At 51.9% G+C, this 16,358-nt stretch overlaps 1 protein-coding gene across 5 annotated transcripts in view; it reads right to left on the bottom strand.

Annotated features, from left to right (window-relative positions):
- Nucleotides 1–16,358, bottom strand: part of LOC127584948 (adhesion G protein-coupled receptor E3-like) — a 31,079-nt gene that overhangs the window by 13,805 nt on the left and 916 nt on the right. For 3 of the 5 annotated variants that reach the window (XR_007958448.1, XM_052041987.1, XM_052041986.1), the window contains exons 2-9: nt 11,648–11,740; nt 9,036–9,170; nt 6,377–6,862; nt 5,116–5,210; nt 4,151–4,249; nt 2,645–2,822; nt 1,504–1,617; nt 349–542 (exon numbers count right to left, since the gene is read on the bottom strand). Coding sequence is in view for 4 of the 5 variants with exons in the window: in XM_052041987.1 (XP_051897947.1) it covers nt 349–542; nt 1,504–1,617; nt 2,645–2,822; nt 4,151–4,249; nt 5,116–5,210; nt 6,377–6,862; nt 9,036–9,170; nt 11,648–11,740 (1,394 nt within the window). In the remaining variant the exon portion in view is untranslated. Of the gene's footprint in view, nt 1–348; nt 543–1,503; nt 1,618–2,644; nt 2,823–4,150; nt 4,250–5,115; nt 5,211–6,376; nt 6,863–9,035; nt 9,171–11,647; nt 11,741–15,103; nt 15,313–16,358 lie in introns of those variants that run through there. The other 2 variants (XM_052041988.1, XM_052041989.1) reach the window with 2 other exon arrangements.

Raw genomic sequence — 16,358 nt, 5'->3', positions numbered from 1 at the left:
ACCCTCTAGACTGACCCTAATCCTGGCACCTGTCTCCCACCTCACACCCACACACGGTGTGCTCACCGATACAGCTTTGTACCTGGTCGGGCAACAGACGAGTTTAAATCTTTTATCCTTGCATTTGGATCCCTCCACCCGCGTCTCCTCTGTTTCTCGGTTTAACCCGATCCAATAATCCCCTTTTCACTTTGCACTTTAAAACTTGCAGCTTTGGCCAAGATCTCCATCACTTGTCCTAAACCCTCACATGGGCCTCGGACCGGGATAACCGTCCTGAGCATTTCATTACGTTCAACACCTCAGTTCCTCCTGCTGTACTGAACGAATCACGCTGATCTCACAAACCTCTTTGTGCTTTAAGACAAAGTTCACAGCCACGGAAAAGCTGGTTTTGGGTGACAATTCCAGAGCAGCTGAAACCACTTTAGAGTAGAGTTGAATGTCTTCGTAAAGATCTCCACTTTCCTGGTCTTTGTGGCGTGCTCCCTGCAGGATCGGATCCAGGTTGTTGTACACGATGAAAGCAAAGACGGCAAAACCTGGGAGCAGGAGGAGATACCGATCAGAAACCACTGGAGGTGCAGCAGGTCGAGGAAGGACTCGCCATTGGACAGGGCACGGTGGTAACTCGCGTGGGCTCTACACAGCACCTGTCACACACCCGATCCCATCCCCACTGTAACCAGTCACTGGCTCCGTCACCGGTGCCAAGAGCTCACCGAGGCATCTATATCCTCCCACCCACTCCTCTGAGACACGTGGGCGCACCACCACCTGCAGGTTCCCCTCCATGTCACACACCATCCTGCCATGAAAATATATCAGCAGTCTTACATCATCTAAACCCTGGAGCTCCGTCCCCTCCAGCAGCGAGGGAGCACCTTCCCCGCATGGACCGCAGCGGTTCAAGGAGGTGGCTCAGTCCCACTTTCTCAGGGGCAGTAGGGTGGGCAGTAAGTGCACAAGTCCTGGTCTTGCAGCAAAGTTTGTTCCCAAAGAAGGACATTTCTGAACTGGAGAGCAGAGCTGTTGGATTAGTTTTACGCCGGTCCCCTCTGGGTTTAATCTCCTCTGCCTTCACGGTGAACCTCTGGAGATAAATTGTCTGAGACATGGTCCACGTTATCCTGTGTGAGGAGGAACTCAGAGGGTTGAATTCACCAGTAGAACGCTGAGTCTCTGGGACACAAAATGTCATTGAGTAAACAAAGTTACCTGGATAAAGTGACCTTGACATCAGCAATGAAAAAGAGCCGGTAAACTAACCGGTGACGGGGGTGGGTCCTACATACCGTCAGTGCAGGGTGGCCCAGCCTGCTCGTACCTGGCTGGTAGCAGCGGTGCTGCAGGTAAACGTGTGAGGAGGTGAAGCTGTGACCTGCTGCCAGAGCACATGGATTTCTCCACCCAGACTCAGAAGGGGCAGGATGGGCTGTTGGGGACAAATACGGAGGCAGGGCCTTGTGGAGAGGGAGGAGAGAGTCCAGAAGGGAACAGTACCTTTCCCAGAGGTGTTAGTGTCAGTTCTCCATGAAACATCCAGGGCGTTCTCCTTGGCTTGCAGTCGTACACTGTTAGCTGTGGGCTTGCTGTCCACACGAATGACCTGCAGGTCTAAGGGTAAAGCCAATGATGAGAAATTCTCCTGTCCCCAGGACAATCTGTCCCACATCCTAGCAGCAGCTACACCTGGTCTTAGAGAACCTTCCACCATTTAGAAGCAGAATGATACCAAACCATGCCAGGAATGAAGTGACTCCCAAAAACCCCAGCTCCCGTCCAGGTGGGATCAGGGCTGAGCCTTATTCCCATCTCTCTCCTCCACACTGTGTCACTGTACAGCTCCATTCCCAGCCCTGTACACTGACCCCACAGTCCCCTGTACACTGACCTTCAGTCCCCTGTACACTGACCCCCAAACTCTGTACACTGACCCCTAGTCCCCTGTGCACTGACCCCTAACCCCTGTGCACTGACCCCTAACCTATGTACACTAACCCCCAGTCCCCTGTACACTGAACCCCCAATCCCAGTACACTGACCCTTAACCCCTGTACATTGACCCCTGGTCCCCTGTGCACTGACCCCTAACCCTGTACACTGAACCCCTAACCCCTGTACACTGACTTCCAGTCCCCTGTACACTGACTCTCAGTGCCTCACCCGAGGGGATCAGTCAGACACAGTGGACAGGGCGCTGCCTCTCCCAAATGGTCTCTGTTTGTCACTCACTTCTCTTCCTAGAATTTTACGCACAGGGAGGCCATTCAGCCCATCAACCATGTGCCAGCTCTTTGAACAAGCCCTTCAGTTGTCCTCTCCCACCCCTCCCCCCACCCCATCTCCAGAGCCCCACAACTTTTATCTTTAGAAAAATTGACCCAGCTCTCCCTGAAACCGACTGACGACTCTGCTGCCAGGAAGCTTGACCTTCAGCAGCCTGGTTTTCTCGGTCACGCTCTCCTCTGGTGCTGGGAACCAGCTCTGTGCTCGGTCACCCCCTCCCTGGTCGCCCTCTCCCCTGGTGCTGGGGACCAGCGCTGTGCTGGGGCACCCTCTTCCCTGGTCACCCTCTCCCCTGGTCACCCCCTCCCCTGGTCACCCTCTGCCTTGGTGCTGGGGACCAGTGCTGTGTCTTTACCTATTTCCTGGTGGGTGATGTTCTTCACTTTGTCCTTGGCTGAGCTCAGTCCCAGTGTGATGGCTGCCCTTTCCACTGCCGTCAGGAGACTGGAGGCTGAGTTTATCCGCTCGTCCTGCCTCATTCCCACCAGCGGGACGTCCTCCATCAGCAGCTCTGTTGTGTAGAGGATGACATCCTGCACAAGAGAAGTGGCTTCAGTTGGAGGTGAGAGTCCTGGCCACGGTTTGGGGGGGGGGGGAAGTGGAATTCTCCCGGCACCTTGGCCACTGTTTGTCTCTGTCCCAACCCCATGGCGGCAGGTCCACTGCCCATGGTGGGGGGAACACATCACCTCCACCATTCCTGCTTCACAAGGGTTGGAACCCCATTAACAATCCAGCTGCGGCAGATCATCGCCCGATCTCCTGCCTGCTCTCAGACCTCAGTTCCACAATGGCCTCCCTCTCTCCCCGGGATCAGGGAGGGGAGAATCCGCCAGGATTCCTTTCCCCGGGTTGAGACCAACTGGAAAATGCACCATCTGAAGCTTGGAGAAGGTCACAACACAAACAGGTCTGTCTCCAAGCGACCAACATTGTCAGTGTTGCCTTTCCTCAAGTCAACATCCATGTTCCCGTTCAAAAGATTTCAAACTCTGCTTCATGCTACAGAGAACTTCAGCACCCCATGCAGGGAGACAGTTTCAGACATTCTCGCCCAATAGTATCTCATTCTCAAAAGGAAACGGCCGATCACGTTTTGGTTCAAGCACCCCAGAGTTAACTTGGGGTGTCTGTCAGGTGATGCTTTGACATAACCCAGGAGGAACAGTGGCAAACCCCCCCATGCTGAATGGAAGTGGCTCCACTGTGGCACAACAGTTGATGGAGTTTGTGGATCTCTGGGCTGAGGGGTTCCCCTGTGGTGAGGCGTCAGATTCATCAAGAGTTGTATGCCTGGGCCTCAGCAAGAGCTCAGCAGGAAGCCCCGGCTGGTGGGGGTATTGGTGGTGGGGTAGGTGGAAGAGATGGGAATACTTTTCTTAAACATTTACTGACTTGGAGACGGTGTGGAGTTACAAAATATCTGGGTGATAACAGCAGGGGTGAGAGATTGGAGAAGCTGGGGTTGTTCTCCCTGGAGAAGGGATGTTGAGGGGAGGTGGGAGGTGGGTGGTCAACCTCACAAGGGGTTTAAGCAGAATTGTTTCCAGTGGCAGATGTCTCGGTGAGTGAGGACGCGGATCTCAGGTAGTTGGGAAAAGGAACAAAGTGAGGAGAGGGGAATGTTTGGTGTGGAATCAAAGATGGTGGAAGCAGATTGGGTGGCCCTGGGGAAAGGGCTGCACGGTGGCACCAGTTGCAAGACCTTCCAGTGGGCTGGCACGGAAACAAGGGGCTGAAGGGCCTCCTTCTGTGAACTCAATCCCCAGACTCCCAAAACAAATCGGCTTCCATCATGGGCATCAGTTCACTGTGGCTAATGCCGAATTCTAGCGTTCAGAGTTGCTAGGTCACTGCTCACCTCTAACTGTAATCCGTTGTCGGCATTATGGCACAACTTATCAAAGATCCGACTCTCGTTAGTTGCCATGGAACAAAACTGCCCCCCAGGAGAAGCTGGCTGAGGACAGAGAGAGAGAGAGAGAGAGGTTTAAATGTACCAAGTTGTTACTGCTCGTGAGCTCCTTCTGTGGTCAGTCACAAGCTGTGCCGACAAGCAGCTCACCAGTGGGTGTCAGAGTCAGAGTCAAAGTCGAATTTATTATCAGATGCACATGTCCGTGTGTGCACAGGTGCAATGAAAAACTTACCTGCAGCAGCATCACAGGCACAGAGCATCAGATAAGCAGCATTCACAAGGAAAACGTAAATTAGACATAAATCATATACAATTGTTACAAGAAAGAACCAAATTCCATCTTAGTGCAAAGTGATCAAAGTTGTCCCAGTGTTGCTGCACTGAGGCAGTGATCAGGGTTGTGCCGGTTGGTTCAAGAACCGAATGGTTGAAGGGAAGTAGCTGTTCTTGAACCCAGCAGCGTGGTGTCCTCTGCTCTGACCCACTGCTCATTATTTGCTTGTTCAGTTTAGCCCTGGCACGGCCTCCAACGGACATGAAACATCTGTGCAACATACGATTCAAGGTCCACTACTGGGCAGAGATAAAGTTGTTGGAGGTAACAGTGGCAAATAGCGTTGGACACAGGAATTCCATGACCTTAGCCAGGTTGGGATGAAAGGGCTGGGAAGTAACCCCAAAAACAGATGAGAAGGGTTGGGACCTGCGGTTGGGACCTGCTGTGCCAGTCAGGAGAGTGACAGGGTGGGGTTCCAGTGTTAGTGGCCGTGACATTTACTGGGCACGTCCACAACTGAGGAATCATCAGCTAGGGAACCAGCGGCTTCAGGAGTGAGCGGCAACTAACCTCCCATTGGTGAAGGGAGTGCCACCATACCATACCAGGAGTGTCTTCCTGACAAGCTCACCTGTTCCAGGGTTGACGTCAGACCGAGATCCCCCTGTCCAGCAGGGTCGCTGTGGCTCCTAACGTCAGTGGGTGGAGTGGAAGAGGAGCTGGATTCTGAAACAACAGCACAAGGAACGTTTACTTCACCGAAGGACATGTCCTCCTGCCTGTGGAATCTGAAGCACCCTGAGGTGAGGCTGTTAGTGCAGGGTAGACGTCATTCCTCAGGTGTTGTGGATCACTGGCCGAGAGACAGGAGCTTAGTCCCAGCACCAGGGAGTTTAAGGGAATTATTTTATAAAGCTAACCTTGCTAACGGGGAGCGTGAAACTACCGATTGTTATAAACCTTTCTTTGGTTCTTTCGCCTCAGGAAAGGAGATAGGACCCATTTGTGGCTCCAGTCCCTTCAATGAGATCGAGTCACAGAGTGATACAGCATGGAAACAGCCCCTTTGGCCCAACTGGTCCATGCTGACTAAGGTTCCATCCAAGCCAGTCTCACTTGACCACGTTTGGCCCATATCCCTCCAAACCTTTCCCATCCATGGACCTGTCCAAGTACATTTAAATGTTATTGTACCTCCCTCAACCACTTCCTCTGGCAGCTCGTTCCATATACTGACCACCCTCTGGGTGAAGGAGTTGCTCCTCAGGATTACAGCACAGATGTGGTTTGGTGGAAGTATCCTTGGGAGACTGGTCCAGATGGCATCTGGAAATGGCTTCGTGCTGGGAGGGGGAGGGGGAGGGAGGAGGGTTGATGGAGGGGGAGGGGAGGGAGGAGGGTTGTTGGAGGGGAGGGCGAGGTAGAGGAGGGTTGATGGAGGGGAGGGGGATGGAGGAGGGTTGATGGAGGGGAGGGGGAGGGGGATGGAGGAGGGTTATTGCTTCGGTTGGAACCTGTGACCAGCTGGTGAGCTGGAGATCTGTGTACAGTTCTGGTCACCACGCCGTAGGAAGGATGTGACTGTGCTGGAGAAGGTGCAGAGGAGGTTCACAGGACAATGCCTGCGATGGAGCATTTTAGTTATGGGGGAGACTGGAGAGGTTGGGTTTGATTTTCTTGGAGCAGAAGATTGGGGGGGGGGGTGCTGATTAATTCAAATTCCAGAACAGATTAAAGTTGTACAGAATGAGTAACGAGAGCCGAGAGATGATCAGAAAATGTGTGTGTCCTCACTTCCTTACTGTCACTGAGAATTAAATGAGGCTGATGGTGCAGAGGTCACACAGATGGAGAGTGGAATGGTATGATCTTCTCATTTAGGTTTCTATTACCAGGCTCAGGTGGAGGTTCAGGTGTGCTCCCATTATCAGCATCAGGCTCAAGTGTGCTCCTGGTTCCAGGCTCAAGTGTGCTCCCATTATCAGCATCAGGCTCAGGTGTGTTCCTGGTCTCAGGCTCAGGTGTGATCTTGGTTCCAGGCTTGGGTGTGATCTTGGTTCCAGGCTTGGGTGCGCTCCTGGTTCCAGCATCAGGCTCAGGTGTGCTCCTGTTATCAGGATCAGGTGAGCTCCTATTACCTGGCTCAGGTGTATTTCCATTATAAGGCTTGGGCGTGCTTTCCGTGATCAGGTTGAATGTGTTCTCACTCGCAAGCTCAGGTGAGCTCCCACTACCTGGCTCAGGTGTGCTCCTGTTATCAGGCATATTCATGCTTCCATGATCAGGTGCTGTGGTGTTTCCGTGATCAGCCTCAGTGGAGTCCTGTCTGTCAAGCGCCGCGCGTTCCCTGAGCCGTGTGTGTCCACCACTGGCAACCTCTGTGGAATTGTAAAGGAAAAAGCCACAGCCCAGTTCAGGATTTACACAACTGGTTTAGTGACCACTCGGCCACACTGGGACACGTGAGGTTTTAGGTAACGGTGGCCTTTAGACACCAACAGCTGAGTGAGTCACGGCAACAGCAGGAACACCCTGTATTTACACAAAGGAAATGGTTCTGGTCTCTGATGTTTAAATCATACACTGGGTCATTATTAATGGGATGATTAGTTACTGAGAAATCCAGTGTAATACCAAGGTTACAAAAAGGAGGAGAATAAGTTAATGTTAATAAGCTGATAGCTTTAGATTGTATGAGTTGTAGGAGAAGGGAGTGAATGTTAGAATACAGTGAAGAAGGAGGCCATTTGACCCACTGTGTGTGTGACAGCCCTCTGAAAGCAATCCATTAGCCCTATCCCCAACCATTGTCAGCTTGTCCCCATATCCTTGACACTTCTCCCTTCACAAGTTTAGAAAGCTGCTGTTGGTTCTGGTTCTGTAACTCTCCACATCTCCACCTGTCCCTTCACTCTGAGTCCCCGGTCACAGTGGAAGATGTTTCTCCGACTCTGTCTGAAACCCTTCAGTATTTTGAGCATTTCAACCGTATCTTTTCTTCACCTGCTCGAACGTAGAGAGAACAGTTTATCTTCCTCCATCTCCCTTCCCTGTGACACTGAGCCCTAGGCTTGGGGATGAGGAGGGGTGGGGGAGATGGGTTAATGTGGAGGGACCCAGGCAAATGTTTGGATGGGGGATGGTGTGGAACTGCTGGCCTTGTTGATGATGGTGTGGGTTTGACACCCGAGTGGGATGAGTCTCTTCCCACAGCTCAAACCCCTGGTTACTGGGGCAGGAGTAACTGCCCTGTGTGCTGGAGCAGCATCTGTTTGTCCCACATCATTCAGTTCCTGCATTGTGGTCCCTACACTCATCAGTACCCGATGTACACGGGCAGTGTTACTGAGTGTTTAATGGCAGAGAAATGGGTCGTACGGTTCTGTGCTGGTGAGAGTGACCTCCCCCACTTCATCACCCAACATGTGAACATCTTCCGTTCATGTGTTTGTCTGTCTCCCCCTCTTGTAGCAGCCCTCAAGTCATTGGTGAAGCTTCTCAGCATTGACCTGGGGACTTGCGGAGATCTCCTTCAACCACCTGTCAGGTGAAACTTTGCAGTGGGACCACGAGGTTCTGGTGTAAATCCCACAACAGCACACTCCCAGCTGTTAACCCAGCAATACAAGGCAGAGTCTACAGGTAGTTCAAAGCAAACTTTGTCCTGATTAGCCAGCCTCGGACTCACCAAAACCAACCCACCATGTCCTGAAATTCCCTCTGTTCCTTGTCCCAACCATTCCGTGCAGAAGCGAGTTCCAGCTCACACCATTCTCAAATTGAAGAACATTCTCTACTCCTTCAGATGTATCAAAACGAATCCCATCTACAAGACAACTGCATCCCATAAAATGCCCGAATGTATTCCACGTCAGTGAAAGCAGACCAATAAATGAGCCGCTATCCAAAGGCTCGGTCACAGGCAGGGTGTAAGGAAGTTCTGGAAGGAGGACGAGAGGCAGTGGGATTCGGGAGACAGTTCCACAGTGTCGGTGGTCGAAGGCATGGCAGCTATGTTGGTGATGGAAGGAAGTTGCCCAGAGTCTGTGCGCTGAGGGGTGGGGCAAGGTTTGAGCTAGGGGGAGGTCACAGAGATAGAGAGCAGCAAGCCCAGGAAACTGTGAGTGAGGTTCCTAAAACTGTGGTATTGGAGAGTTTGCAAAGTCCTCAAGTGCATGGGTGGTTGATGTTGTTTTGAGACATTGAGGGACCTTATGAAAAGCCGAGAGGATAGAGATCCCATTGTTGAGGTGCTGGGGGGGGGGGGGGTCTGATGAAATAGAATGGCTGTTGAGGTTCCTGGTCCATTTCAGCCTAACCACTTGCTATCTCCTGAGCTAATACTGAAGGCAGCTCATCCAAGTCCATTAGTATAGAGCAAGAGCCCAGGAAAGGGTTGGTGACCCCCAGCATGGATTTTGAAAGACTGTTGGCTGTGGGAAGAGGGGGTGACTGAGGAGGGGAGCTTGGTGTTTGGCCAACCTGTGACCTGAGAACAGCGATAAAATGCAATGATCCCCGTCAATGACCATCCATGTCCTTGAGCCTTACCTTGATAGCCTGCCCGATGGGAAGCATTGAGATAAGACTGGAATCCATGCATGCTGGAACAGTAGTAACTTCCTACTGTGTTTTGACACATTGTGTTTGCTCCACATAACTGACGATCTTCACATTCATCGATATCTGGGACAAACAGAAAACTCAGTCTTGTCAGTGACTACTGCATTATAACGGTAAATGCACCTTAAAATCAGTTCATTCCCAGGAGGTTGTCACTCTGGAAAGGCCACTCTATGTTCCCATCCCTGCTGCTCTTGAGAAGGGGACGCCAGTTCCCCATCTTCGACCGCTACAGTGATGCACAAAGGAGACAAATGAGGAGATCTATCCTGTGCCAGTGTATCTCCAAGAAGGAATGCATCATTCCCAGCCACAGGATATCCTGAAGAGTCACTCTTGTAGAGTGGAGAACCCAGCAATCAATTTGCACACAGGAAGATCCCACAAAGACCATTGTGATACGACTTCGTTATCACCCAGTATTTGGATGGGACAGAAGGAGGTGACTTTGCCCTTTGAGACACAGCAGATGCTGGCCAGGATATCAGGTTCAGCTCCCTGGCTCATCCCATTAGCGTTGCTTTGGTACCATTAACATTGCAGGAGAAGACACACAAGACCAGGGTACACCTGCTTCTATAAAATGTGCCACATCTGATAGTGCAGCACTTCCTCTGTGCTGCATTGAACAGTTGGTCTGGGATTTGTGTATGGGAGTGGGACTTGGTGTTTGCTTTTATGTATCCTAGGTCACACATTCAGTGGTCACTGTAAGGACCGTGTGTTGGGTCACGTGTACCTCTGGTCACTGTAAGGACCGTGTGTTGGGTCACATGTACCTCTGGTCACTGTAAGGGTTGTTTACCAGACCTCTTCCCAGTGGTTAAAGGGACTTGCAGAATGCAGATGCCTGTTTATCGTTCTGGGGACAGAAACTTTCAGCTGGTCACCCCACTCCCAAAGCCTACAGTTCTGTCAGTGTGTGAGGTGGAGGAAGGTTGTGAGTCGGTCTGTAACCTACACTACTGGCTGGGGAGGGGGTCGTGTCCGCCTGTCTGTGTCTCTGCAGGATGGGAGCACCTGGTACTGGGGCTGGCAGCAAGAGGGAATATATAACCACCCCTGGATCCAACACACCTTGCCACGCTTAGTTATGTATGGGGGTTGTTAGTAATTACTGATACAGAGTAGCCTTGGCTCAAAGGAACTGCAGTCGTGGAAGAAGATTAGTTTTGCAGTGGCTTCATAACTTGGTGTGCAGCAAGGTCAGTCCTTGCCACCGTCTCTGTAAGCAACTGAAAGCAAGATAAAGAAGGGTCTTCTTCCCCTCCTTGGGTAACTGTGGAGCTGCAACAGGGTGTCAGAGGAGGGGTAAGTGGTGGCAGCTCGATTAGTATTTGGAAATGAAGAAGTGGTAACTGAGCAGATGTTTGAGCGTGGGATAGGACTGGCCATTCTGCCCCTCCATCTTGTGTCTGGGATCTCTCGTCCGTTGATGCACCTTGTCTCCATGACCCACAATGCCCTGGTTTAACAAAACTCCATCAATTCCCATTCTGAGTTTTCCAGCCGTCCCCTCCCAGACTCGTCGCCGTCTCTGTAGGGACGGGCTCCCTGACCATTGCAGGCAGCCTGGCTCCAGTGTCAGAGTCACACCTCCAATACTGCCCTGCCCCCCCCCCCCCCATCCTGGGGGAACGGGTTTCCTCAGTCAAAGCAATCAAATCCTGCAGCCACCTTAGAGGATCAATTGGATCACTGCTTCATCTTCAGTCCCTGAGGAAACATGGAGCCAGTTAATGCAAGGGCTCCCGGTAATCACCCTACTGCCTACATGAGACGTCACTGAAGTCATGAACTAACAAGAATGAGCATATGTTGTAGGTGGGGTGGGAGGTGTGAGGGCACAGATTACAACCTCATCACCTCTGTCAACAACATGGACCTGTCCTAATGTCTCTTAAACACTGTAATTGTACCTGCCTCTACCACTTCCTCTGGCAGCTGGTTCCACACACCCACCACCCTCTGGGTGAAAACGTTGCCCCTCAGGTCTCCTTTAAATCTTTCCCCTCTCACCTTAAACCTAGTTTTAGACTTCCCTACCCTGTGGAAATAACTGTGACCACCCACCTTATCTGTGCACCTCATGAGTTTATAAACCTCTATAAGGTCACCCGTCAGCCTCCTTCACTCCAGGGAAACAGTCCCAGCTGGTCCAGTCTCTCCTTGTAACTCAACCCCTCCAGTCCCGGTAACAGCCTCGTGAATCTTTTCTGTCCCCTCTCCAGCTTATTGACATCCTTCCTATAGCTGGGTGACTGCACACATACTCCGAGTGTGGTCTCACCAACGACTTGTACAGTAGCAGCCAGATATCCCAGTTCATAAACTCCGTTTCTCTCTCCACAGATGCTGCCTCACTTGCTGAGTGTTTTCGGCAGTTTCTGTTTTTTTATTACAGAGTCCTTTATATTTGTTCAGCATACAATTGTGATCTTATTAAATAGGGGAGCAGGCTTGTGCGGCCAAGTGGTTTACTCCTGCTCCCGATTTACATGCCTGTATTACAAACATTGCAATGAGGGAATGTTACTTACCAATGCAATCTTGATTTGTCATAAGCTTGAATCCCGATCTGCAGGGCTGACTTGTAACCACAGGAAGGAGCAGGATACAGCCCAAGTAAAGCTCTGCCAAAATAAAAAGGAATCAGGTGTTGAAGTTCGACGCTGAGCTGGAATTACACTGGCTCAGTTTCCACCTGTGTCTTGCTTTTAACATTCTCACTATGGTTCGACAATTCACCTACACAGGGGGCAATTTACTGATGGACAACCTTTGGGATGTGGGAGGAAACCGGATCACCTGGGGAAAACCCACGTGGTCACAGGGAGAAGGTGCAGACTCCACACTTACAGTGCCCGAGGTGGGGATTGACCCTGGGTCACTGGAGCCAGGAGGCAGCAGCAGTGCAGCAGCATGTCTGAGGCTTTATTTCATGAATCATGTGAGTCAGTACTCCTGCAGTCTGCAGGAATGAGAGGTGATGTCATTCACATAGTGAAGGGTGACCGGAGGGGAAACCTTTGATCCCAGGAGTGGTGATGTTCTCCAGCATTCCTTTGTTCCTGATAGTGATGTTATTCCGAAAGAATTCCAGACCCTTTCAGGAACACTGGAGCAGAGAACACCATTCAGCAGCCCAAGCTTGCTGCGTCATTCGGTAAGATCCCAGCTGGTCTGTTTTTGACTCCACCTTGCTTCACCTTTAGCTGAGACAAACTTGTCGGTCTGACTGTTGGAACCATGAACCCCTGCGGCCTGTGGTCAGTCTTCCACTGCCTGCCATCCCCACTGAATGGTGCAGCTTCGATTTTCGCTGAGAGGCAGTGGTCTCTCCTTGTCCTATAATCATTGGACAGCTCAGTCAATCTGCCCCTTGAGGGAAGAGGTCCGGTCTCTCTAACTTCCGTTAACCCTTTTCCCCTGGTACATTGCGGTGATCAGCACCACCCCTCCTCAGGTCCACCGCTTTCTTCCCAAGGTTCTAGTCACCTGCATGTGGTGGGGTGACAGGGTGTAGGGGTTGGGGAAGGGGTGGTGACCAGGAATGGGAGGCCTACCTGATGTTACCCCCAACAACAACACCATTTCCATTTATGTAGCATCCTCACATGTAAGTAACACCTGAGACATGGTGCTGCATTACTACTGCTGCCTCCTGGCTCCAGATACCTGGGTTCAATCCCCACCTCGGGGGCTGTCTGTGTGGAGTCTGCACATTTGCCCTGTGACCATGTGGGTTTCCCCCGGGTGCTCTGGTTTCCTCCCACATCCCAAACGTTGGTTCATTGTAAATTGCCCGCGTGTAGGTGACTTGCCCCGTGTGTAAGTGTATTGCCCTGTGTGTAAGTGTATTGCCCCGTGTGTAAGTGTATTGCCCTCTGTGTAGGTGACTTGCCCCGTGTGTAAGTGTATTGCCCCGTGTGTAAGTGTATTGCCCCGTGTGTAGGTGTATTGCCCCGTGTGTAAGTGTATTGCCCCGTGTGTAAGTGTATTGCCCCGTGTGTAGGTGTATTGCCCCGTGTGTAAGTGTATTGCCCCGTGTGTAAGTGTATTGCCCCGTGTGTAGGTGTATTGCCCCGTGTGTAAGTGTATTGCCCCGTGTGTAAGTGTATTGCCCCGTGTGTAGGTGTATTGCCCCGTGTGTAGGTGACTTGCCCCGTGTGTAAGTGTATTGCCCCGTGTGTAGGTGACTTGCCCCGTGTGTAGGTGACTTGCCCTGTGTGTAGGTGACTTGCCCCGTGTGTAGGTGACTTGCCCCGTGTGTAAGTGTATTGCCCCGTGTGTAGGTGTATTGCCCCGTGTGTAGGTGACTTGCCCCGTGTGTAGGTGACTTGCCCCGTGTGTAGGTGTATTGCCCCGTGTGTAGGTGTATTGCCCCGTGTGTAGGTGTATTGCCCCGTGTGTAGGTGACTTGCCCCGTGTGTAGGTGTATTGCCCCGTGTGTAAGTGTATTGCCCCGTGTGTAGGTGTATTGCCCCGTGTGTAGGTGTATTGCCCCGTGTGTAGGTGACTTGCCCCGTGTGTAGGTGTATTGCCCCGTGTGTAGGTGACTTGCCCCGTGTGTAGGTGTATTGCCCCGTGTGTAGGTGACTTGCCCCGTGTGTAGGTGTATTGCCCCGTGTGTAGGTGACTTGCCCCGTGTGTAAGTGTATTGCCCCGTGTGTAGGTGTATTGCCCCGTGTGTAAGTGTATTGCCCCGTGTGTAAGTGTATTGCCCCGTGTGTAGGTGTATTGCCCCGTGTGTAAGTGTATTGCCCCGTGTGTAAGTGTATTGCCCCGTGTGTAGGTGTATTGCCCCGTGTGTAGGTGACTTGCCCCGTGTGTAAGTGTATTGCCCCGTGTGTAGGTGACTTGCCCCGTGTGTAGGTGTATTGCCCCGTGTGTAGGTGACTTGCCCCGTGTGTAGGTGTATTGCCCCGTGTGTAGGTGACTTGCCCCGTGTGTAGGTGTATTGCCCCGTGTGTAGGTGTATTGCCCCGTGTGTAGGTGTATTGCCCCGTGTGTAGGTGACTTGCCCCGTGTGTAGGTGTATTGCCCCGTGTGTAAGTGTATTGCCCCGTGTGTAGGTGTATTGCCCCGTGTGTAGGTGACTTGCCCCGTGTGTAGGTGTATTGCCCCGTGTGTAGGTGACTTGCCCCGTGTGTAGGTGTATTGCCCCGTGTGTAGGTGACTTGCCCCGTGTGTAGGTGTATTGCCCCGTGTGTAGGTGACTTGCCCCGTGTGTAGGTGTATTGCCCCGTGTGTAGGTGACTTGCCCCGTGTGTAGGTGTATTGCCCCGTGTGTAAGTGTATTGCCCCGTGTGTAGGTGACTTGCCCCGTGTGTAGGTGACTTGCCCCGTGTGTAGGTGTATTGCCCCGTGTGTAAGTGTATTGCCCCGTGTGTAGGTGACTTGCCCCGTGTGTAGGTGACTTGCCCCGTGTGTAGGTGTATTGCCAGAAGGAATCAAAGGGGAGTTGGTGGGTGTGAGAGGGAATAAGGAAATGGGAAACGAGACTGGTGGGATTGCTTTCCTGGACACAGCACAGACCTGGTGGGTTGAATGGCCTCCTCCCCCCTTTCTGTGATATAATCGGCTTCAAAGTGTAGCCTCCAGCAACAGAACCATCGGCGCTGAGTCGTGCACAAACCCAATGGGAAAGGAATAACTCGATTTCAATTCCTTGGTTAAAGCAGCATATTTTAAGGAGCATTTTAATTGGAGAGAGAGAGAGACAGAGAGAGAGAGAGGGACAGAGAGAGGGAGAAGGGGCAGGTCCAAGGACAGAATTCCCATGTACCTGAAGGCACAGCCATCACCACTAGAGAAGTGAAATTCAAGGTAGATCACGAGGCGGAGAACAGTGGGAATGCAGATACCTTGGAGGCTGGAGAGCTTGTGTGGGTTAACAGCTCATCAAATCCACTAGAGTCTTAAAGCATTTTCTGATCTCAAACCCCAGCACTGCCAATGCCACAAAGAGGCAGCTAGTTTTTAGACAGACCTACCCTGGGCCATCTTGCTCCCTTACAGTTACAGACTTGTCCAGGATGGCCTCACCACTCACTGTTTGGAACAACCTCCTGGAAAGCAGAGGGAGATCATTCTCCCATGGTCTAGTGTGCCAGAACCAGTGGGAGGGGCAGGTATTTCTTTACTCCTGTTCAGAGTCTGTTTAAGAAAACACATTTCCAAAGAATTCTCTGTAACAATAAAAGGAAGCAGGAAGTTCCCACCTTTACTAACTTCCCCAGACATTTTGTGGAATGTTATTTTTATTGACAATACTGTTGCCAGTAGAATTCAGACTATAAATCCCCCGAACAGATTGATGACCCAGATACTAGCCGGCCCCAGCAAGTGCTGAGACTTTGCACACTGACTGGTTGTGTGGGCCCCATGTTGGATTCCCAGTCCCAGGAGTGGCGGTGGGATGGGGGGAGATGAGACTGTTGGTGTTGGGATGGAGGGTTGGCAGCCTCCCTTCTCCCGAGCACTGCCCCGTGGGCCAGGTGTATGTGGAGGGGGAGCCAGTGATGGGCCGAAAGGTGTTTTCTTCTCAGGATCCAGCTGGTTTAGATCTGAAGACACAAGAGGTTCTGCAGATGTTGGCATCTGGAGCAACACACAAAACGCTGGAGGGACTCAGCAGGTCAGGGAGCAACGTGGAGAGAAATGGACAGTGGACATTTCGGGCTAAGACCCTTCATCAGGACTGGTGACCCAAAACCCAAAACGTCCCACATTAGATCTGAAGATGGCTGCTCGAATAATCGGGTCCCTGGGGAACTGGACCCAACAATGAGGTTTCCTCTTCACTTGTGCTTGGGACTTGGAACCACAGTTGGGGGGGGGGGGGGGTGAATAATATGTCCCAGAAACTCTGAGAGTTTGTGGCTCCCTTTGATCACCGGGGTGCCACAGCTTGTGTCCCACAGGATGAGCGGAGGTCTGACCCGCAGCGGTAACGCCACCAACGTAAGCTGACGGCAGCAAGCGGCAGCTACAGGCAGAAAATACTCGGCAGTTCGGGCAGCGTCTGTGGAGCGGCACTCGGCGTTTGAGAGGCAGAGGCAGGGGGTCAGGAGGGATAAACGAGGAGGCAGTGAGGATGGAGAGTAAATAATCCGCCCCAGGAGGTGGAATGTAAAACTTACCTGAAGATGCCGGAGGATTTGGGAAGGAACTCCGGGATCTGGGCTGGGAATGCTGGACGTGCCCCGAGCTCAGACCAAGTCCTGTTGGGACATTGTGGGTGTTTGG

The sequence above is a fragment of the Pristis pectinata genome, chromosome 31 (assembly GCF_009764475.1).
Source record: "Pristis pectinata isolate sPriPec2 chromosome 31, sPriPec2.1.pri, whole genome shotgun sequence".
NCBI classification, from domain to species: Eukaryota; Metazoa; Chordata; class Chondrichthyes; order Rhinopristiformes; family Pristidae; genus Pristis; species Pristis pectinata.
Note: the sequence above shows the minus strand (reverse complement) of the source record. Positions and strands in the feature narration are given on the sequence as shown.